This window comes from Brassica oleracea, chromosome C7 (genome assembly GCF_000695525.1).
Source record: "Brassica oleracea var. oleracea cultivar TO1000 chromosome C7, BOL, whole genome shotgun sequence".
NCBI classification, from domain to species: Eukaryota; Viridiplantae; Streptophyta; class Magnoliopsida; order Brassicales; family Brassicaceae; genus Brassica; species Brassica oleracea.
The window spans coordinates 27,781,994-27,804,013 of NC_027754.1; the positions used below are offsets into that span (position 1 = coordinate 27,781,994).

A 22,020-nucleotide genomic window follows, 5' to 3' on the forward strand; every position below is an offset into this window, starting at 1 on the left:
AAGATTATGCGAGCATGTATCATACTCCATAATATGATAGTAGAAGACGAATGAGATGGATACACTCAATTTGATGTTTCGGAGTTCCAATAAGGAGAAGACAACGGAAGTTCACATGTCGATCTCACGTATTCTACATATATCCCTACAAATATCGCTAATATGATGAGATTTCGAACTAGAATTCGTGATAGACAGATGCATCAACAACTGAAAGATGATTTGGTTGAACATGTATGGCTTAAATTTGGACGTGATGAAGACAACAACTGAACTCCGATGCTTCTTTCAAATTATTATCGTTTATTTTACTTATCTATGTTTGAATGTTTTTATTTAAAAATTTATGTTTCAAATGTTGTCATTTAGTATATTTTATTTAATCAAAAAAATTAAGTTTAATAAAAAAATTTAATAATTATTTTTTAAGAACCCTTAATTAAGAGCCTTGCAATAAACCAATTAAATGTTGGGGTTTCTTATCTTAGTCTCTTAAATCACTTTTCCTACTTAAATGCATTAAAAATTAATAAGAACCCTTAATATGGGTATATGCAATAATCATGGTCTTAGAGCATGATTATTGAGAGGTTCTTAGGGTGGAGTTCTTAGCGGAATATAAGAACCCGCCTCTTAACTTTTAACTAAAAAAACTAAGAACCGTCTCTTAAAACTCTTATTTAAGAGCCGGTTCTTAGCTTTTTTAGTTAAAAGTTAAGAGTCAGATTCTTATATTCCGGTAAGAAACCCACCTTAAGAACCCTCCGATAATCATGCTCTTGGTCACAGCACGTGAATGGAACTTATCTCAAGGAGAGTTAAAAGCACAATCCCCTACAGCTAACGTACGAACGACCCGAAACCCGATGCCTCCAAACAGAGGAACAATCCTATGCATGTAATACAGCTGAGCGGCTTCCAACTTACTTAAGAGCATCGGTATTGGTGGGACTCAACCCACAAGCCCTTAGCATTTTTTATTAAGTTTATATGTTAAGGTACCTAAGCTAAGGACATTGAAAAATTTGGTAGATTATTAGTGGGACTTTTCTGGTCCCTTAGGTTATTATTTAATTAATTTATTATTTTAATAATGAATAACATATAAAAAGAAGTTTTAAATAAAATATATAAAAGAGAAGTTTAATATTAAAATTGAAATCTTAAGAAAATTACATAGTTGAAAAAAAGAAATACCAAACATCATAATAAAAAAAACACACACACACAAACATTTATTCCAATACAAATATGAACTTATAAATTATATGTTATGTGTAAGATGTCCAAATTTAGCCCAAATATTTTCAATCAAATCATTTTTTAAATGTTCATGGACTTGTCTATTCCGAACGCTCGTTCGACGATTAATTGTACTCACGATAGGTGAAGGCATATTGACGGAAAATGTAGCCACCTCCTCTCTTTCTTCAAATTCATGAACTTGTGATCTACATTCCAAGCTTAACTCAGCTTGGTCACGTCGTATGAGATCATCCGTCTCGCTGTAGTCACTGTCGTCATTGTTTCCAAATAAATCCTCGTCATCTGATGGCTGCGTATAGCTGTAATGTCCCATAGTTACTTAACCTGCATACATTGTCGAAATTTAAATTAGATACACATAGAGCTATAAAGTTAGAAACATAGAGCAAACACATTAAAAGAAAATGATTCATTTATAAGAACCCATTTAAGGAAACCGGAACTACATAGAGCAAACACCAAACAAGAACATAGAGCATACAGAAAATTAAAGACATAAAGAGACATCTTCTTCTTAATTTTTTTCAGAATAACTCGGCTAGGAGCTTATTCTTCACAACATCTTCCGCCTCCCTGAATGGTTGAGTCTTGCCAAGGAGCGTGTCTAGTATTGCTAGCCTCGACAGTCTCTCATTCCTCACCAAATCGTCCTTCTTCATTTCCCAAACGGTCGCAATCTCAGCCGCGGACTTCCCTTTACCCGTATTTCTTTTAGCCTTAGCAGCCTTGACACCTTCGGGCCTGCTCTCAACATCAACGAAGCCTTCGTTGGTAGAAGTTTGGGAATTTATCTCCACATTCTTCCTCTTTGAAACGCCACCAGCCGTGGGTGTGTTAAGGCTGAGCCACTTATGTTCATACCTCAACACACACAAAGCATGTTTTAGTGAGAACTTGTGCTCTTGATCAGAGAAGAAACTGTCATGCACCTTCTTCAGAACGTCAGTGTCAGTCTCACCACTTCTCCTTTGTCGCTCTGCTGCCGAGTATGCGGCACAGAACTTGTTAACATCTTCATTGATTCTGTGCCACCTCTTCTTGCAACAACCGTGTTCTCTCACACCATCCTCTCTTCCATGAGGACTTGATGCATAATAAGCAGAAACCCGTTTCCAGAAAGCCTCCGACCTCTGCTCATTTGCAACAATAGCATCCTTGGAAGTGTTAAGCCACGCACTGATCAGCACCTCATCATCTGCTGGATTCCATTTGCGTCTTACAACACGGGCTGCTGGTGTCTTTACTGGTGTCTCTACGGGTGCGTCTTGAGATTGTTGTGAATTGAAAGCCGGAAAAGTCTGTGATTCTCCAAAGTTAACACTAGAATGAAAACTTTCATAAGGAAATTTTTCATGGAAAACGCTACCCTGTTGACTGTGAAGCAGTCCTACGTAGCTAGAGGACTGGCTACGAAGATTGCTTGGATCCATAACAGTAAGAAAATATAAGAGATTTCTTGGAGAAAGACTAATGAGATGATAGAAGAGAGAAAAGATAAGAGATTTAAATAGGAGGAAGTGAAGAATACAAAGTACATCACCGCCTTAATGGCAAACTCCGAACAAGAAATGTCAAATCCCAACTTATTACACAACTAAAAAGCTATCAACTTTCTTTTTAAACATGAGTGGCTTAAATATATATCTAACATTTAAGAAAGCTAATCAAGACAAATGACATGAGATATTTAAATCTATACAAATCAAACTCTAAACTATTAGTCTATACGAATCAAATCTATACAAATGACATGAGCTTATTTTCACATATTGGAATTTGCAGACATATCAAACTCTAAACCAGTTAAACAAATGATCTCGAACCATAGAAATCTATACGAAACAATCATACAGTTGTTCAAATATATACTAAACAATCAAACATAGAAATTTGAACCGAACAAGGATGTTTTTTTACCAACTAAATAATCATACAATCAAAACGAAACAATCACACAAGCTACAACGAAACAATCATACAATCGAACCATAGAAAGCTTTTGAAATCTATACGAACTATCATAAATTGCCGAACCCTAGAATCTATACAATTGTTCTCAAACCAATGAATCTATATCTTTTTGCCATCGAATCTATCAAACAACATCGGATAAATACCATTTTATTCGTCGAATTTCGAGAAAACCCTAAAAAAAAAATTGAAATCAGATCAGACTTGAAAAACAAACCTTTTTTTTTGTTGTTGGGACGATTCTCAAAGGTTTTGGAGAGGATTGGTTCTCGTCGGTATTGGAACGGAAGCGAACCGATGTGGATTGAGCTTTGGAGGAGGATCGGGGGATCAAACGACGCCGGAAGCTACGACCTCGCCAAGGGAGATAAAGAGATCTCCCAATCCAGTGAAAGAGAGAAGACGCAGGGTTGGCTTTCGATTTGAAGAGATGGATTTGGAGATCAAGGGTTTATCATCGCCTTCGCCATCGCCATCGAGCTTTTGATTTTTTTTTTTTCGATTTCGGAATTCTCGAGGAGAACAACAGCCGAACAACACCGATTCCATCGCCCACTCCCGTGCTGCCACGTCGCCTACGGGACGAGCCCGAACAGCCCTTACTAAAGGCCCGTCCCACTCTCTTTTAATTTCTTTTTCATTTATTATTGACCCATTTAAACCTACGGGACGGGCCTAAGGGCCCCCGATACCGATGCTCTAACATCCCTAAAAGTTCCTAATCTTTTCGTCCAAATTTAATAGAAACTAGATTATCGATTCACCAGCGCTTTGCAGGATTTTTACTAACAAAATTTTAATTATAATTTGATAAAACAATATGCATTTTTAATTTATGTTTTTTTTTAACTTTTAATTTATGTTAATAAATGTCGTCCATTTTAGTTATTTTTTGTTTTACAATAAACACATTTACAAGCAAATGGAATATATCCTTAATTACTTTGTATTTTGAGGATGTCCATATCACTCGATCCAAAAACTTGTGTTTTACACAATAGACCCTCAAATGATAACTACATTTGACGTGATTTTGCATAGGTTTTTGCATAGGATACTAAAACACCAAGCTACCTATACAAAATCAGAAACAAATTATATTACAGAAAATAAAGTTTCATATATTTTTGAAAAAAGAAAAAAAAAATATATATATATATACATGAATTTTATTTCTTTATTCATTCATATATAAAAATGGTAGCTTGAAAGTTACAAAAATGGTATCTTTGAATTTTTACAGAGTAATAACAGTCCTGAGTAAGAAGCGAAGAAAAAATATGTAAACTTATTAGTAGAACACAAGATCTTATAAAAATATAGAATTTATAGCACACGGTTCCAAATCGTATTATTTAAGTCAATCCTATCAATATCCAAAGTTGTTAATATGTGATCAAGTAAGACAAACAGAAACTAAAGATGATTAAATATATAAGATAAAAAGCTTCAAGAAAGTAAGATGAGAGTTCCTTCTCCAAAACTTAAAAATATCCACTCACAACCAACACCAAACGGCTACATCACTTTGGCCGACCACAAGATCTTGCACTTGAAGTAAAAGAAATACTCAATTCCTCATCATTTTTAAGTCATTAATGTAAGTTAATATATTTAAACAGTAAGAGAGGCAAAAGGTGAGAGTATCACTTTTCGGTTTGATCTGGTTCAATTCCGTGGAAAACCATTCTGATCTGTCGACTTGGTTCAGAAAACCAGATAGACCAAAAATTTTTTTGAATAACTTTATAATAATATTTATCCAACTATTTTATAGATATAATTTTAAAATGTTTTTAACGTTTCTCTCTAATTTATGATGTATGTAAGAGTTTATTTGTCTTACTTGGTTTATTTGATTTGAGGATATATAAAACCAATTTATCTATACAGTTCCTTAATTGACTCGGTATTAGTTCGGTTTGTTTTGTATGTTTTGCTTCAAATTTCCTCCTTTACCAAATAAGCTGATAAAAATTAACAATAAGAGTAGTAATCATCCTTTCCACCAATAAACAACTATAATCATCACAAAAAGCTTCTTAAGAACCCTCGACCACTTCTCTTCTCTTCTGAACATAGAAACCAAACACACACAAAAAAAAAACAAAAACAGAAAGATAAAAGAGAAAATGAGCACAGCAAGATTCGTCAAGTGTGTGACTGTCGGAGATGGAGCCGTGGGGAAGACTTGTATGCTGATTTCATATACCAGCAATACTTTTCCTACGGTAAATAATTTATTGTTTAGGTTTAAACAATTTGTTTCCATAAAGACTTCAAACTGATGTTTAATTTTAACAGTTTTCTGTTGGTCTCTTGAAGACTTTTACTGGCTTTTAAGTAATTTAATTTTTTCGTGCTGTTTAGATTTTACGCTTGGTTTTGACAAAGCCTGGTTATGTACTGATGCATATTCATGGAAAGAGCATCTTTATTCAAAGATACCAGAGGGTTTTAAGCGTATGGGTTCCGCGTAAGATCCATTTTTTTAAAAAAAATCGGTTACTAAAACTACCAAATAGTAGTCGGTTTTTAAGGGTTTTTTACACTGTTCGCGGATCTCACTGACACGTGGCGGTCCGCGATTGGTTCGTTTTTAATTTTTTTTTCTTCTAAATTCGAAAAAGTAAAAAAAAAAAAGAATTAAAAAACTCCAAACGGAGTTTCTGGGATAATGATGCTCTAGAACACATTTTAGGGAGTCTCTCTTCAAAAATAATTAAAAAAAAATGAATAACATGAGAGAGAGTGGAAAAATAACGAGAGACATCTTTGGGAAAAGAGACTTTTGTCATGAGTTCAGAGACTTTAAACTAACGTGTCTCTTTGACATTCATTCGTTGTTATACAACTAAATAATTTGAATAAACTATTATAATAATTTTTAGAAACTCAGTTTAAGAACAAACCCATGATTATCACCTGCACGTTTTCATAGGCACAAATTTTTTTGTTTTTTCTTTGGCTGATTAAAAAAAAAAAAAAATTAAAAAAGACCATTAATCACGGATCGCCACGTGTCAGTGGGATCCGCGAACAGTATAAAAAATATACCAAAATCAATCTTTATTTCCTCTCCTGTGTTACTTTTTTAACTTAAAAAATGGATCCTGCCACCTTCTTGTAACCCGCGATAATCCTGCTCTGATGATGCCCTAAGGTTTTTGTTTCTACGTTTACGTACCCAAAAAAAACAATCTAATCATATGATGTGTAATCTTTTATTTTTAAAAGTGATAATTGAATATTTTCATTTAATAAGTTCAAAAACATTTTCATTTAAAACTACTGGACGTATATCCGAAACTAAAGCTAAACAAATGTATTTTTAATTATTTTACCAAAAATGTATTTTAATTTTTTTCTATATGTTTGGGATAAAAATGATTTAAAAGGTATATAATTTACAGGATTATGTTCCGACAGTTTTCGACAATTTCAGTGCGAACGTGGTGGTCGATGGAAGTACGGTCAATCTCGGCCTCTGGGATACTGCCGGTAAATAGTTAAAACTTTTTAGTTTTTTTTTAGAAAAATAAAAATTTTAGTTTTTTTACTAAAACTGATGAATGGACAAATAGTAAATATATTAGTATTAATAATTAGTTTTAATGTGTAATTATCAGGGCAGGAGGATTATAACAGGCTTCGGCCTTTGAGTTACAGAGGAGCAGATGTGTTTTTATTGGCATTTTCCCTAATTAGCAAAGCTAGTTACGAGAATATTTACAAAAAGGTAGCATTTTAAAATTTGCATCTGTTTTGAAATGATTGTGGTGAAATATTTTAAAGAGTCTTCGAGATTATTTATATTAATTTCTTGAATAATAGTGGCTGCCGGAGCTGAAACATTATGCGCCTACCATCCCTATCGTGCTCGTCGGAACCAAATTAGGTAATAAAGAAGTTCATCAACATTACTTAAATAAATCCGCCAATGATAGGGAAACATTTCGTGGATATGTAATATTTTATATTTAATATATGCTTTGAGGTTATGCGAAATCAATTTATATTGTATATCCTTTTATTCAATTCTAGTGAAAACAAAATGTTAAGATATTCATCATTCGATTATTTTTCTGCTAGATAAAGTTTTCTAGCTTAGTAGTTCCAATAAATACTAATATATTCTTTTTCATTTATATATTGAAACCCGATAACAGGAAAATACAAGAATGCAGTAAACTAACATTGCCCTTTTGGGTTATTAATGAGCTAATAATCAATAGCCCAGTATTATTGATACACTTTCCTTGGTTTATTTAGCCTTTAATATTTGTTCATTAAAGTATATTTTTATTAGTGAGGTAATGTTGAAAAGAAAAATTACAGACTTGAGCCCTTTCTCAAAAAAAAAAAAATTACAGACTTGAGGGATGACAAGCAGTTCTTGAAAGATCATCCAGGAGCAGCTTCTATAACAACTGCTCAGGTATCCTTATAACGATAACATATTTAATTTTACAAATACAAATATATGTCTATATGTTACAAAAAGTCATAACTGTGGCTGTAATAGTATGATGAATTTGAGTAACAGGGAGAAGAACTAAGAAAGATGATTGGAGCCGTCAGGTACTTAGAATGCAGCTCCAAAACCCAACAGGTATATGATTTCATATGAGTACATTTATATTTAACATTAGGTTGAAATAAAATATAATCAATTATGTAAGCTGAAAAGGTTATGTTTTTTTCTTTGTCAGAATGTGAAGTCAGTGTTTGATACAGCAATCCGGGTAGCTTTGAGGCCACCAAAGGCAAAGAAGAAGATAAAACCCTTAAAGACCAAGAGATCAAGAACATGCTTTTTCCTCTAATATTTCAGAATTTTAATAATACAAGTATTTCGTTTTTTTTTTTGTATTTTGTGTAATGGCAAAAGAGACTTACTCGTCATAAACAATTTCATGCCACCAGAGGCGGTTTCACGGTAAGAAATAATGGATCACATGACACAGGTTAAATATATATATATTTCAGTGTTTTTCCATGCATCACTTTTTATTCAGCAGCTCTGTTGGTTTTTTTCTTTGTTTGATACCATTTTTTTTTTCTGTTTTATCTAATATATTTTAGAGGTTGGGCTAAAATCAAATTGTGAACCCTTTTTAAAAATTAAAGTTGGATCAGTCACTGCATGCCACACATATAATTTATCAGCTTGCAAATAAAAATAACAAATTGTGTTGTTTTTACTTATCAATGTATCAAACTTATATTTTTGGATAATTGTATTATATATTTAGAATTAAAGTTTATACATAACGATATAGCAGTTCAAATGCTGAGAGTATATCACCTAACGTTGTTTCTCTTTACATTTTCTTTGCTCCCGTTCTTCAGTCTCTGGTTTTGTGATGTTTTATTTACTGATCTGATGGTTGGAAGCAACACTTTTACGCAGATCTGGACCTGAGAGGACATGATCTGGTGATTCTTTCTCAAGGATGTCTGTTGAAGATTCAAGTCAGGATTTGCCGCTCTTTTTGGGTTTTTGCTGATTTTAGTGAGGGTTTCGACTGTCGGTGTTGGTATGGTGTGGGATTTGTTGAGAGGGTGATGGAGTTGCACGAACCATCAGCCTTCTTATAAGCTATCTGCTTTGAGGGCGGGTAAAATGTTTTGAACAAAGCTCAAGTGGCGGCTAACTCCGGTGATTGTCTATGTTTGGATCTGTTCTTTTCTCATGCTCCTCTTTTTTTTCCTTTCACCGTTTATTTCTCATGGTATTTTTTTGGTGAGTGATGTCTTCTTCGTTGTGGTGATAGCTTCCAATTTGGGTCTTGGGTTTCTCTGTCATGTGTTTTCTTTTCGGAGGTGGTGGTTGTGCCGCTGATTGTTAAAGTTACACTTTGTTATGATGGGCCGACATATGAGCAGATTTGTTTATAGGTATTTTGTCAACTTCCAAATTAAATCAAGTTCTGATCGGAAAAGAAAAAATATTTCAAGAAACAACTTCACCCGACCATGTTTAGCATACATGGAAAAATAAAACACCTTTGGATCTAGCATCGTTTGCTAATGAATCCAGACGAACATTTTTTGCCCTTGGGGATATGAAACAAGCTTACACTCTCAAAAATGTCATGCAAAAGTCAAACATATTTATCCTAAAGTGAAGAAACAATCCACAAAATTGTTAGTAATATAGACTAAATCTGAAGAGTCATTCTCAAATCGGATCAATAGAACTTGCAAATTGCTCATACATGATGATGTTTAGAGCAATCTTTCCATCTTACCCTGTAAGATTGAAAGGCTTCTACTACAACACTGAGTCCAAAAGATTCGACACACATTTGATCCTTAAGACTCTATCTTAAACTACAATATGCGCCATTATCGATCTATAAGGTATCGATTTGGCAAGTTGGTAACCATGGAATCTGTTTGAAGGATTATCGGAATCTTTTTATTTTTCCTCTTTAAAATTTGCATTTCTCCAACATTCTACTTGGAGTGGCACTGGTTGTTTTACTTTCTTTTAGTTGGATTTAAATACCAATCTTGTTTTAAATAATTGCAAAATGGGTCCTGCGAGTTACCAATGCTACAGTTTTCCTCTTTAAAATTCTCAGCTACATACTTAATTAATTCGAAAAAAGATTTCTAACCGGAATGGAAACCAAATAAATATCGAATTTTTCTACCAACTCATCGGTGGCACGGTTAAACCATCTTGAACGGACATCAAACAAATCACGATCCAACTACAAGAAGTTGGTCAAGAAGTCGAAGGCGCAGACTAACTACAAACCCTTATTATCAAACCAGAGCAGGTTTTGGCTTAAGTTTAGGATTTCTTGCAGACCAAACTAAAAGACTTGAAAAACAAAGCAAGACAAAGAGATTATTAACTTCCAATGTATTAAGATGGAGAAATCCCCTGGGCACTAAGTATTCGGAAAATGTTTTATGATCTGTTTACCAATCGAAAAAAGAACAAAGTAAAACTCGATGAGTATTCTTCTTCTTTTTATGTAGTTTATTTTTTTTAGGGTGAACACTTGTCTCATTTGCGAGCATCTACTTTCTTGGCGTCTTTCGCTACAATAAACAGAGACATTGAAAAATCAGAAACAACAGGAAATAGTTCTGTTTCTTGAAACCAAAAAAGCATTGTAAGAGGTTTATTACCTGCTTTTTCCTCTTCTCGCTTCTTGGCCGCTTCTTCTCTCTGTTGGCGAATCAGAGCCAGACGATCTGTACACACACACACAAACCCATTTGGTAACATAGAAAGAAACAAGTGAGAAAGATAAGAAGAGATTCATAGCAGTTTACCCAAATCCTTTCTTGCTTGTTCGGTTTTGCCTTGCTCCTGCAACCTCATGTATCGCTCATGAGCTCGCTGCTTCTCTAGCTCCTCCCTGCAAAACACCATATAAGATGGAACTGTAAGAAGCTCCTTAAATAAGAAATGTTGAATGAGAGGAAAATCAGAAACAAACCTTTCACGCCTTGAGAGTTCAGTGGTTTTACTAGCCTAATAATGAGAAACAGAGAAAGAAAAAAAAAACACAAAGTTATTAAGACAAAAATATTTAAGTAGATCCACAGCCAACACAGAAAGCTTACATCAAGGTCTCTAGCTTTTAAAGTCGTTGGTTTGGCTCTGTTAGGGTTATCAACTTCAATAAGAGCTTCATGTCCTTTCTTCTTCACCTGATATTATTATACCCAAGTAATGATGAGAATAGATGAAGGAGGTCAGATAAGATTCTAAGGGTTTTCACTCACGTCAGATTCATCTTCGGATTCCTCTTCAGATTCCTCTTCAGACTCCTCTTCAACATCTTCTTCGTACTCAGCTTCCTTCTGATAATTTCATCAAAAAAGGCCAATTCATTAACCACACACAAGTCAACAAACATGTAAGAGAAAACAGCCAAAGTACCTGCTTGAATGACCGAGGACGCGCAGCAGAAGTTCCAGCAACTACACAGCACACAAAAAGATCACACTAAATTGAACACATCTGTTAAAAGACCATCCAAACCAATACAGAGACTTTACACACGATTCTCTCAAACACGCAGCAAGTTAACAGCTAAAGCAACAACAGAACAGAACACAAAAACATCACACTAAACTGAACACATCTGAAGAGAACCCTAGACCAAAAGATCATCCAAGAAAGAGACTTTACATATGATTCTCTCAAAACAAACAAGTAACAAGACAGTACCAGTCCATTCAACGCATCCAATTTAAAAGCTAAAGCAACGGTAAAGACCAGATCTTATAAGCTATTAAAAAACTTCACAAGGGCTGAATCAAGACAAGACCGGTCATACAAAAGCAGAGCAACAGATTAGAACAAGACCCAATACAAATATCTCACTTCTTTAACTGCTACCATAAGGAAGTGGGGATATATATATAACAATCAGAAACTGCAAATTCGAGAAATGTCTTACGAATATCAGCTGCACTTGAGAATCGGCGCTGGCCAGTAGGTTTCCCCTTGAACTTGCCTCTTCCCATCGTTTCTCACGGCAAAGAGATTGAAATCGAAAACTGGAGAAAATAAAGGAAACCAGAGGATTGGATTCGTGACGAATCGATTCGAAAGCGAATCACGAATTGATTTGGAGACGAAAACCCTAAAGGTGGCTTCTTTTGGGGGATTCTGTGTTCGTTTTCAGTGTGTAACTGCGATTTGTTCCTCTGTATCGCGGTGTACTTAAGAATCCGTGTGAACCTATCTATATTACATGGAATAGGAAACGGGTACGCGGAAGCGGAAGCGTTTGGAAACGCGGAATCGACATTTTATAAAATTTTAGGAAGTGGAAACGTGTTGGAAGCGTTTTAATATATATATAAAATAGTAACAGTAGTTATTATTATTATTTATTATTAATCTGAATAAGTATCATTTTAGTGTTAATATTTTAATGTACAAAATCTAAAATGAAATTGAAATTTAAGTTAATTTTTTGTAATATATATATTATATATCATGTGAATATTATTATATTTATCAAGTAAACGAAAAAAATATCAGTATATTATTCAAATGTTAGTTGTCCTCATGTTAATTTCATAAAAATGCATATATATTATTGTTTATTTAGACCGGTGAGAAGAGTATAATATCCATATTTATTTTTCCTTTAATTTTGGCTAATAGAAAAATTCAAATAAAATTTATAGTTTAAGAACACGTGTAACTTGAAAACCCTAATTGCTTCTTCTCCATCATTGCTCACCTTGGAAACTACCTTTTCACACGATAAATTATACACATCTCGGTAATTAACAAGTGCGAGTATTTGTCAAGTGCTTTATATCTTTGAACGAATCCGACTTATTCAATCAGGCGCTTCCGAACCGGAATCGGAGCTTCCCCTGCGCTTCCATATTCAACTCTTCTGGAATTCTGATTCCAACACGGTTCCTAGCGATTCCGGACGCTTCTGAACCCGTTTCCGCTTCCGAAGCGGGAATCATAGATAAAAAACGATTCTGTGTAACGTAGGAACCTATATAGATCGAACGGTCATCAGATCCTTTGGGTGTTAACTGCTAAACGATGTCGTTTGTGTTAAACCCCACGTAGTGTTTTTTTTTTTCTTTTTTGTCGTTATTCTAATCTACTTCCCCCCGTTCTCAACCTAGATTCCGAAACCTAAGATTGCACGGAAGTTTCATCGGACGTTCATTTTCCGCTTCGGAACCAAAACCGGAACCGGAATCGGTATCAGAACTTTGTGGAAACTTACGGAATCTCGCTTCCAAAACGCTTTTAAAATATTCTCTTTAAAAACACGTTGTAAGCTTACGATTCTGTTTTGGGACCATGCGTCCGTTTTTCTAAAAACACAATGTCATAAATCAACAAAATATATAAATTTATAGTTTTAGTCTATATAAAATCCAAATTTTAATAGTAATGAACTAAAAAGAATAGAAACATATAAATATTAAAGCTAATACTATAAACTATCTTTATGCATAGTGGTTTTTATTAAAGAAATTATTATATTAATTAATTTTAATATTTTATAAATAATTGACACAATAGATTTGAATATACGATATATCTCTAATAAAAACCTCTATGCATAAAGATATAAAGATACTCTATAATATTAGTTTTAATATTTATATGTTTCTATTCTCTTTAGTTCATTCCTATTAAAATTTGGATTTTATATAAATCAAAACTATAAATTTATATTTTTTGTTGATTTATGACATTGTGTTTTTAGAAAAACGGACGCGTGATCCCAAAACGGAATCGTAAGCTTCCAACGTGTTTTTAAAGAGAATATTTTAGAAGCGTTTTGGAAGCGTTTTAAAAACGAGATTCCGTAAGTTTTCACAAGGTTTCGATTCCGATTCCGAAGCGGGATCGGACGTCTGATGCAACCTAGTCGTCTTCTCAGACTGTCTAGAAAGAATATCAAAATTGCATCTAACTCCTCCTTTTCCCTTTCTCCCCCAATTGACATCTTTCTAGGGTTTCGTATCTCGCTCTTCCTCGAGGAATCGATCTTCTGCAAAAACAGGTTTGTCAGTTTCTCAATTCATTGTTTGCTTCCAAACAACAACCTTTATCTTTACCAAATTATCAAACTTGGGCTTGTGAATATTCCATCACGCGCTTTCATAGTTGATCTTAATTAGGGTATTTTCTTGAGCCTTGCCTCTGATTCTTTTGAATTTATAGTTTCGCCAGTTATGGGTTTTCGATTTTAGTTTCTAAAAGTTGGATCCTTGTGGGTACTCTTCTCAATCTAGAGATTAAAGTATTGATTTTTATATTTTTGGATTGTGGCCAAGGGGTGGTTAAGCAATGGGGAAGAGGAAGTCAAGGGCAAAGCCTGCTACAACGAAGCGAATGGACAAGCTTGACACTGTCTTTAGCTGTCCTTTTTGCAACCACGGCTCTAGTGTCGAATGCCAAATGTAACCTTCTTTCTTAGCCTTTAATGAGCTACGACATAAAAGGGGATTTGTTGAAGATTTGTTTTTCTTAACAGTAATATGAAGGAGATGATTGGTATTGCCACTTGTAGAATCTGTGAAGAAAGCTTTAGCACTACTATCACAGGTTCCTTTTCATGCTGCTCTCAAATCGTGACATTGCTATATATAATCAGTTTTTTGCTTTACATATATGATCAATCTTCTGTTTTCTTGCAGCTTTGAGTGAAGCTATAGACATGTAAGTACACTATCTTATTCGAGTTCTTCTTCTTCTTCTTTCACCCTGTTTTTTTTTCTAAGCCTCTGTGAAACTAATGCAGCTACAGCGAATGGATTGATGAGTGTGAGAGGGTCAATACTGTGGAAGATGATGTTGAACAAGAAGAGGAAGTAGAGGAAGAAGAAGTATATGAAGAAGAAGAAGAAGAAGAAGAAGAAGTGGAGGAAGAGGATGATGAAGATGCACGTGTGTCTGTTAAAAGGAAGTTTAACTACCGAGACGATTGATCTTTATTGAAAACCATGCAAGTCCTTTTAGACATTGCCCTTATGTTGTAATATCTACTGACACTCGTTGTTGTCTATCACCATCGTTTCCTTTTGTTTTACATTTACTGAAACAGTAATCTCAGCTCTGTACACATAAAACCTAACCAAGATCGAGAAGGAGATGAGGTTAGTCAAGTTTAGTACCGTCAAGAGCAAGAAATGATAATCATCCGTGAGCGGGGTTTGAGATTTAGTTAAAGCTTTATGAAAATGCACCATCTTGATTGTACGCTTACTAGTTGGTTTTAAGCTCCAATCCATTGTTATTTTTATCTCTATAATAATTTTCATCCCCATCATTGCTGTGTTTTCCTATAAAATAAAATAAAACTCTTCATCTACCAAAAGGGTGGAGACCAGCTCATTTCACTATGCCCAGGAACGGCTCATCCAAAAACACTTTTTAAACTCCTTAACCGTCGCTTGTCTTCACCTTTTTTCTTAGTTGTCGCTGCTATATGAATGTGCAAGAGTAAGGTTAAGACTTATTTTACATTGGGCTCCAAAAATACAAATTTGGGCCCAGTAAGGCCCATATAGCTATCCATCTGTCTCGAACGGATCTTAGGTCTCTCTACTTCGTCTTCTTGACGCTGCTTTCCCCTCTTTTTCAAAACCACACTAAAATCCAGGAAAAATCTCCAAACATCGAGCGAAATCGAAGTGACGAATCTTCACGAATTTCGAAGTTTGCGGAGATGAGGAGCTTTTTCAGTCGAGGAGCCAAAGATTCGCCGTCTAGTTCCGCTTCTCCGTCGCTGAGATCATACCCTTCGACGCCTCCGGCTTCGTCGTCTGCTGTGACGGGACCACCGAGACCGATTCGGCTAGTGTATTGCGATGAGAAAGGAAAGTTTCGGATGGACCCTGAAGCAGTTGCTACTCTGCTACTCGTCAAGGAGCCCGTCGGCGTTGTCTCGGTTTGTGGTAGGGCTCGTCAAGGCAAGAGCTTTATTCTCAATCAGGTAATCTGTTTATTTCTCCTTTTGATCTTAGAGTGTGTAGTGTTTGTTTGATTGATTGATTTTGTGTACATTGTCTCTAGGTCTAGGGTTTTAGCAAATTAGGATTTGCTTTTCTCTAATTGATTTTGTGATTTTTTGTAGCTTCTTGGGCGAAGTAATGGGTTTCAAGTAGCGTCAACACACAAGCCTTGTACCAAGGGGCTTTGGTTGTGGAGTTCTCCTATCAAACGAACTGCTCTTGATGGATCTGAGTATAACCTTTTGCTCTTAGATAGTGAAGGGATTGATGCTTATGACCAAACGGTGAGTAAAAACTTGTAATTTACCAGTGAAATTACTTCTTTTAAGTTAGACATGTGCTGATTCACTTTCCTTCCAATGTAATCCCACAGGGTACCTATAGCACTCAGATATTCTCGTTAGCTGTTCTTTTGTCAAGCATGTTCATATACAATCAGGTTTGTTTCCACTTCTCATTTTGTGCATATCTCTTCCTTGGATGTTGTTTTGTGCTTGATGTTGTTCTCGTTTGTATGTTTTCAGATGGGTGGTATCGACGAAGCTTCACTCGATCGCCTTTCTCTTGTCACTCAAATGACAAAGCATATCCGTGTGAAAGCGTCTGAAGGAACGAGTTCACGTTCTGAACTTGGACAGTTTTCTCCCATCTTTGTCTGGCTCCTTAGGGTAATCGTCTCTGCTATTTTTTTAATGTATATTTGTTTTCGATACCATGTCTTACAGATATATATGTATATTAACCTTGGATATATCTATTTGCAGGACTTTTATTTGGACCTAGTGGAAGATAACCGCAAGATTACTCCGCGTGACTATTTAGAAATTGCGTTAAGGCCGGTTCAAGGTGGGGGAGGAGATATTGCTGCAAAAAATGAGGTAATGGTTGCATGTGCTTTAATTTTTTTAGATAGTCGTCCACTCTATGAGAAATCTGGGTGTGGCGATCAAGTGTAATGTTTCTTTGCTAGCACAATTGGGAGTCAATGCTAATGAGAGCAATGGTTTTGCAGATCCGAGATTCGATCCGTGCACTTTTTCCGGCCAGAGAATGTTTCACCCTCGTAAGGCCTCTCACCAATGAAAAGGACCTCCAGAGACTTGACCAAATTCCGGTTAGTATCATTCTTTGCACGCTCCTTCACTTATTATACTACGCTGAAAGGTTTGTATAATACTTGGTTACATAAATTCCATTGTGTCTATGCAGTTGGAAGATTTGAGAGGTGAGTTTGCCGCTGGCCTGGATGCATTTACCAAGTTTGTTTTTGAGAAGACGAGGCCCAAGCAGTTAGGGAGTACCGTGATGACGGGTCCTGTACTTGCCGCTATTACACAGTCTTATCTGGATGCATTGAATAATGGTGCTGTGCCAACAATAACCTCAGCTTGGCAGGTTCGAGATCTCTTGCCTTCGTGGATGTTTGATACATTTAAAGTCAAAAGCCATTCCTTTTCTTGAAGGATTAAAAAACCTCATAGTTGAAGGATTTGACTGGATAGGGCGGGGTTCACTTTACATAGTGTAAACATATGGTTGATTATTGCGTTCAGACATTTGTGTACTTGGAAACCATCGCGGGGATTAGTTGGCATGTTTTTACTAATGCATTATCTTACTTATTTTCCCTAAAATACTTCATAAATTGATTTTTCTTGATTATGTTCTTGTAGAATGTGGAAGAAACTGAGTGTCGAAGAGCATATGATTCTGGTATAGAAGCTTATTTGGCTGCCTTTGACCAATCAAAAGCTCCTGAAGAAGTAAGCACTTGACTTTAGCCTCCCGTTATTTGTAATTTATATTATGATTCATACCAATTCTTCTATATAGGGTGCACTGAGGGAAGAACATGAAGAAGCAGTTCGAAAAGCCTTGGCTATGTTTAACGCCAATGCTGTAGGGGCTGGTATAGCAAGAAAAAGATACGAGGATCTTCTTCACAAGGACTTGAAGAAAAAATTTGCGGTAATGGACTCTAAACCAGTGCTTTGCAGCAATAAAGTACTTGTTTTTGAAATCCGACTGTTTTAATTACATTTCTCGTTTCCTCAACCATCACATGAATTTTCTCTTCTCACTTCGTTATGCTGATGTAGACTATCTTTGATTGATTCAGGATTACAAAAGAAATGCATTCATGGAGGCAGATTTGCGGTGCAGGAGTGCTATCCAAAGTATGGAGAAGCAGCTGAGAGCAGCTTGCCATGCCTCTAATGCGAATATGGATAATGTTGTCAAGGTTGGTTACTTATGGATATATATTTATTTTGACTAGATGTACCAAGGATGGAAGTTCCCGTGGTTTTAGTTGGTTATTGTCTTACTCATGGATCGATTGTGTATCAGGTTCTAGAAGCTCGTTTGTCAGCCTACGAAGCATCATGCCATGGCCCAGGGAAATGGCAGAAACTTTCTGTTTTCTTGCAACAAAGGTAGTTACTACTAGTCCCCCCTCACTGTTTTTGATTTACGTGTATGTTTCTTTAGAGGTTTGTTCATATATTTTACCCATTTTGCTCTCAATTTTTAATCATGCAGCTTAGAAGGGCCGATATATGATCTCACCAAAAGGCTTATAGATAATATCGCTATAGAGAAAAACTCACTGGCAGTGAAATTCCGTTCTGTTGAAGATGCGATGAAGCATCTGAAGCAGCAGTTGGATGATAGCGAGAGATACAAGCTGGAATACCAGAAACGTTATGATGAATCCAACATCGACAAGAAGAAGCTGGAAGATATATACAGAGAACGCATAACTAAACTACAGGGGGAGAACAGTTCGCTGAATGAGCGATGCTCCACTTTGGTCAAAACATTGGAATCTAAACAGGAAGAAATCAAGGAATGGAAGAGAAAGTACGACCAGTTTGTTTTGAAACAGAAAGCTGTTGAAGATCAGCTTAAATCTGATATGGAAGTTCTTAGAACACGAAGTACTACTTCTGAAGCTAGGCTCTCTGCAGCTAGAGAACAAGCCAAATCCGCTCAGGAAGAGACCGAGGAATGGAAAAGAAAGTATGATTATGCTGTGGGAGAGGCAAGATCGGCTCTTCAAAAGGCTGCTTCGGTGCAAGAACGTTCAGGCAAGGAAACGCAATTGAGAGAAGATGCTCTTAGGGAGGAATTTACATTGACTTTAACTGAAAAGGTACCTCTCTTTGTCCCAATTTGTTAAAGAGATGACTTTAAGATTTCTAATCATCAATGTGCGGTGTTAACTGATTTCAGGATGAAGAAATTAAGGAGAAGACTACAAAAATTGAGAAGGCAGAGCAGTCTCTAACGGTTCTAAGATCAGAGTTAAAGGTGAGCTTTCTATTTTAGCTTTGCCTTGTTAATCCTATCCTTCTTTGTGATACATTCTGATAAGTTGGTCAGTTTAGCATCTGGATCTAAGCTTTTGTGGTGTCTTTTGCAGGCAGCAGAGTCTAAAATCAGAAGCTTTGACGTGGAAACAGCATCACTGAAATTGGAGTTAAGGGAAATGATTGATAGGTTAGACAGTGCCAACACGAAGGCTTTAACATATGAAAAAGAGGCAAACAAGTTGGAACAGGAGAAAATCCGTCTAGAGCAAAAGTACCGATCTGACTTCGAGAGATTCGATGAAGTCCAAGAGAGATGCAAAACAGCTGAAATAGAAGCTAAACGTGCTACTGAACTGGCGGACAAAGCTCGAGCTGATGCCGTCACTTCCCAAAAGGAGAAAAGTGAGAGTCAGAGCTTGGCAATGGAAAGACTTGCTCAGATCGAGCGCGCTCAGAGACAAATCGAGAACTTGGAGAGGCAGAAGACTGACTTGGAAGATGAACTGCACAGACTTCGTGTGTCTGAGATGGAGGCTGTGTCCAAGGTTACAGTCTTAGAAGCAAGAGTCGGAGAAAGAGAGAAAGAGATCGAGTCATTGCTAAAGCTAACCAACGAACAGAGGGCGCATAACGTGAAGTCGTTGGAGAAGCTGTTGGATGAAGAGCGTAAGGCTCATATAGCCGCCAACAGAAGAGCTGAAGCTCTTTCTCTTGAGCTGCAAGCTGCACAGGCAACTGTTGATAATCTTCAGCAAGAACTAGCTCAAGCTAGGTTGAAAGAAACTGCATTGGACAACAAGATCAGAGCTGCGAGTTCATCTCGTGGGAAACGGTCCAGAATGGAAGATGTTGATATGGACATTGGAGAAACAAGTGATAGAATCTTGAGGACTAACAAACGATCTCGAAGCACCAGAGGAGATGATAATGGTGGTTATGAGGATGGTGTTTCGGTTTCTAGAGGCGATGAGGACACTCAAAACCAGCAAGGCGAAGAAGAGGAGGAAGCAGAAGATTACAGGAAGCTAACAGTGCAGAATCTTAAGCATGAACTGACGAAGTATGATTGCGGACATTTGATACTGAACAAAGGCCATCAGAGCAAGAAAGAGATTCTCGCTTTGTATGAAGCCCATGTTCTTCCCAAGAAAGCGTTAGAGAAAGAAGAGAGAAAGAGACAGTGACAAGCTACTTCGTGGGACAAACTCTGTACAGAGTGAGGGGAGAAACATGTTTTAGTCTCGAAGTTTCTATCTTTAGAGATTAGTATAGAGTTTGCTTTAGCAAGGCTCTGAGTTAAGCATTGTTGTATTAAAACTGAGGTGTAGGGTTTATGAGTGTTTTTGTGGTATTTAATGTTGTGGGAGCTTGAGTCGGTTTGGTGTTGGACTTTGAAATTTGTAGACTTTATGTTCTCAGAGTTCTGTTGAGCTTGAGCTTGAGTCGGTTTGCTTTGGATTTCTTTTCTGTCTTTCTCCTCTCAGTTAACAATCTTTTCTAATGACCTGGAATCTTCGGCGCACTGAGATCCAACCAATAAATTCTCTGGCATCTGTCTACCAGTGTCAGACAAAATCGGTTGCCAGTTAACAATAGTGACAATGGGATTTGGAACGGATTGGTGTTACATAAAAAAAAAAAGATATAGCTCTTCTTTTATGCAGGGCTTGTATAATCTGATGTGACATCAAGTCTAAGATTTTTGTTACTTGGACAAATGATTGATAATTTTTTTTCAGTTTTTAGGCTTCGAGTGGGTAATGCAAATCAAAATATGTAGCAGTTAAGGATAAATTGTTGCTCAGCTGTTTTCAGTCAAGATGTTATGAATGTTCTGGTCCATAGAATAATGTTAATGTAGCTAGAGTGTTCCTAAGGTGCATACTAGGGTTTCTTCCTCTAGTTACCGTTGTAGCTGAACCATCACTTGCGGATGTATATGTTAGGCGAGGAGCGTAAGCGATCTGGCATATTTGTGAAAGAATTTCTTTGGCTTTTTCTTGGGAGATCCTACGAGAAAAGAAGGAAATAAGTAAAAATAGGAGAGTGAGTATGGGTCCATGTCCACCACCGCAAGTGACTTAACCGGTCTACTTACTCATCTGAATCTTTCAGTCTCCATGTCTTGTGAAAAGAAGCACAAGATACATAATTAATGGAATACTTACAGTATTTTCATCCCCCGATAAAATTATCTTCTCAGTGTAGTTTTTTCCCTCGTGTTTGGCTATAGTTGGAATCCCTAAATCTAAAGCCACTTGGCGTTCCAATCCAATTCCAACAATGCACTTTTCGGATCGAGAAAGTGGAACTGCTTAACATTGGATACTAGAACTCATTAAACCTCAATTCATCTGAAAAGTATGATTTTGTAGTAGATGGCCCCTTCCATTCCTGAAACGGCTTAAGAGCGCCTCGCCTTGGTCGGCGAGAAGAAGAACAATGCAGATCATGCACCTAGATTAAGCATAACAAATACAGACCAAACTCGTTAAACTGATTTATCAAGTTATCATATTTGACCGAATGCAATGTTTTGAAAACCGGACCGGACATTGATTCAGTATTGCATCTGAGTCAATGGTCGGACATATCCAATCGGTTTAACCGGATTTAAAATTTTATTTTAATTTTAAATTTTAATTTAATAACTATATATATATAACTATAAAATTATTTTTATAAAGTTTTATATCATTGTTAGAATATAAAAATGATATGAAAATAAAATAAAATTTTAAAATAATATAAAAATATAACTTATATAAGAGTTTTAGTGCAGTTGTATTATTTATAGCATACAAAATAATTTGTATAAATACCTTTTACATAAATTATATTAAATATATTAATATGTCCAGTATATAGATCTTATACTATTATTTAATAAGTGATTTTTTGCATTCGAGTTCTCACGTTAAAAGTTGGAATGATTAATATTAATATTACCCTTAATGAATTTTTATATATTTTTATTATATAATTA

At 36.0% G+C, this 22,020-nt stretch overlaps 5 protein-coding genes across 7 annotated transcripts; 3 read left to right on the top strand and 2 right to left on the bottom strand.

The window, feature by feature from the left end:
- Positions 1-1,790: 1,790 nt before the first annotated feature.
- LOC106302999 (glutathione S-transferase T3-like) lies at positions 1,791-2,696 on the bottom strand. Its single transcript, XM_013739382.1, has one exon. The coding sequence runs from the start codon at positions 2,694-2,696 to the stop codon at positions 1,791-1,793; it is 906 nt and encodes a 301-aa protein (XP_013594836.1).
- Positions 2,697-5,315: 2,619 nt separating this feature from the next.
- LOC106306676 (rac-like GTP-binding protein ARAC2) lies at positions 5,316-9,135 on the top strand. 2 transcript variants are annotated; one of them, XM_013743381.1, is made up of 9 exons: positions 5,316-5,468; positions 5,608-5,700; positions 6,651-6,738; positions 6,867-6,976; positions 7,072-7,135; positions 7,611-7,675; positions 7,784-7,849; positions 7,950-8,176; positions 8,651-9,135. In XM_013743381.1, exons 1-8 carry the CDS (start codon positions 5,370-5,372, stop codon positions 8,061-8,063), a joined length of 699 nt encoding a protein of 232 aa, XP_013598835.1. In that variant the 5' UTR covers positions 5,316-5,369; the 3' UTR covers positions 8,064-8,176; positions 8,651-9,135. The 2 variants fall into 2 exon arrangements, with proteins under 2 accessions (XP_013598835.1, XP_013598836.1); XM_013743382.1 differs by lacking the exon at positions 5,608-5,700.
- Positions 9,136-9,997: 862 nt separating this feature from the next.
- Positions 9,998-11,916, bottom strand: LOC106306677 (28 kDa heat- and acid-stable phosphoprotein-like). The gene is made up of 8 exons (XM_013743384.1): positions 11,670-11,916; positions 11,147-11,187; positions 10,990-11,067; positions 10,828-10,914; positions 10,701-10,735; positions 10,534-10,619; positions 10,387-10,452; positions 9,998-10,296 (listed from the first exon to the last, which is right to left on the bottom strand). Exons 1-8 carry the CDS (start codon positions 11,734-11,736, stop codon positions 10,262-10,264), a joined length of 495 nt encoding a protein of 164 aa, XP_013598838.1. The 5' UTR covers positions 11,737-11,916; the 3' UTR covers positions 9,998-10,261.
- A 1,673-nt stretch (positions 11,917-13,589) lies between these two features.
- Positions 13,590-14,871, top strand: LOC106306678 (transcription elongation factor 1 homolog). Of its 2 annotated transcripts, none has more exons than XM_013743385.1 (5): positions 13,590-13,766; positions 14,041-14,166; positions 14,241-14,311; positions 14,404-14,425; positions 14,508-14,871. In XM_013743385.1, the coding sequence occupies exons 2-5, from the start codon at positions 14,054-14,056 to the stop codon at positions 14,692-14,694; spliced, it is 393 nt and encodes a 130-aa protein (XP_013598839.1). In that variant the 5' UTR covers positions 13,590-13,766; positions 14,041-14,053; the 3' UTR covers positions 14,695-14,871. The 2 variants fall into 2 exon arrangements, with proteins under 2 accessions (XP_013598839.1, XP_013598840.1); XM_013743386.1 differs by having other exon boundaries at positions 13,641-13,766; positions 14,052-14,166.
- A 460-nt stretch (positions 14,872-15,331) lies between these two features.
- Positions 15,332-20,499, top strand: LOC106306154 (interferon-induced guanylate-binding protein 2-like). Its single transcript, XM_013742645.1, has 14 exons — positions 15,332-15,701; positions 15,843-16,004; positions 16,094-16,159; positions 16,245-16,388; positions 16,485-16,598; positions 16,733-16,834; positions 16,930-17,115; positions 17,394-17,483; positions 17,554-17,688; positions 17,840-17,962; positions 18,070-18,155; positions 18,262-18,874; positions 18,955-19,032; positions 19,145-20,499. Exons 1-14 carry the CDS (start codon positions 15,435-15,437, stop codon positions 20,216-20,218), a joined length of 3,240 nt encoding a protein of 1,079 aa, XP_013598099.1. The 5' UTR covers positions 15,332-15,434; the 3' UTR covers positions 20,219-20,499.
- The last annotated feature ends 1,521 nt before the right edge of the window (positions 20,500-22,020 follow it).

Excerpts from the sequence above, each read along its gene's own strand:
- LOC106302999 (XM_013739382.1), bottom strand. The coding sequence starts at position 2,696 with ATGGATCCAAGCAATCTTCGTAGCCAGTCCTCTAGCTACGTAGGACTG.
- LOC106306676 (XM_013743381.1), top strand. The coding sequence starts at position 5,370 with ATGAGCACAGCAAGATTCGTCAAGTGTGTGACTGTCGGAGATGGAGCC. Across the intron at positions 7,676-7,783 it reads CTTCTATAACAACTGCTCAG|GGAGAAGAACTAAGAAAGAT; the intron begins GTATCCTTATAA and ends TTTGAGTAACAG. Across the intron at positions 7,850-7,949 it reads GCAGCTCCAAAACCCAACAG|AATGTGAAGTCAGTGTTTGA; the intron begins GTATATGATTTC and ends TTTCTTTGTCAG.
- LOC106306677 (XM_013743384.1), bottom strand. The coding sequence starts at position 11,736 with ATGGGAAGAGGCAAGTTCAAGGGGAAACCTACTGGCCAGCGCCGATTC. Across the intron at positions 11,068-11,146 it reads GTCCTCGGTCATTCAAGCAG|AAGGAAGCTGAGTACGAAGA; the intron begins GTACTTTGGCTG and ends TGAAATTATCAG. Across the intron at positions 10,297-10,386 it reads GCGAGAAGAGGAAAAAGCAG|CGAAAGACGCCAAGAAAGTA; the intron begins GTAATAAACCTC and ends TGTTTATTGTAG.
- LOC106306678 (XM_013743385.1), top strand. The coding sequence starts at position 14,054 with ATGGGGAAGAGGAAGTCAAGGGCAAAGCCTGCTACAACGAAGCGAATG. Across the intron at positions 14,167-14,240 it reads TCTAGTGTCGAATGCCAAAT|TAATATGAAGGAGATGATTG; the intron begins GTAACCTTCTTT and ends TTTTCTTAACAG. Across the intron at positions 14,312-14,403 it reads CTTTAGCACTACTATCACAG|CTTTGAGTGAAGCTATAGAC; the intron begins GTTCCTTTTCAT and ends GTTTTCTTGCAG.
- LOC106306154 (XM_013742645.1), top strand. The coding sequence starts at position 15,435 with ATGAGGAGCTTTTTCAGTCGAGGAGCCAAAGATTCGCCGTCTAGTTCC. Across the intron at positions 16,835-16,929 it reads AGAGACTTGACCAAATTCCG|TTGGAAGATTTGAGAGGTGA; the intron begins GTTAGTATCATT and ends GTGTCTATGCAG. Across the intron at positions 19,033-19,144 it reads TTCTAAGATCAGAGTTAAAG|GCAGCAGAGTCTAAAATCAG; the intron begins GTGAGCTTTCTA and ends TGTCTTTTGCAG.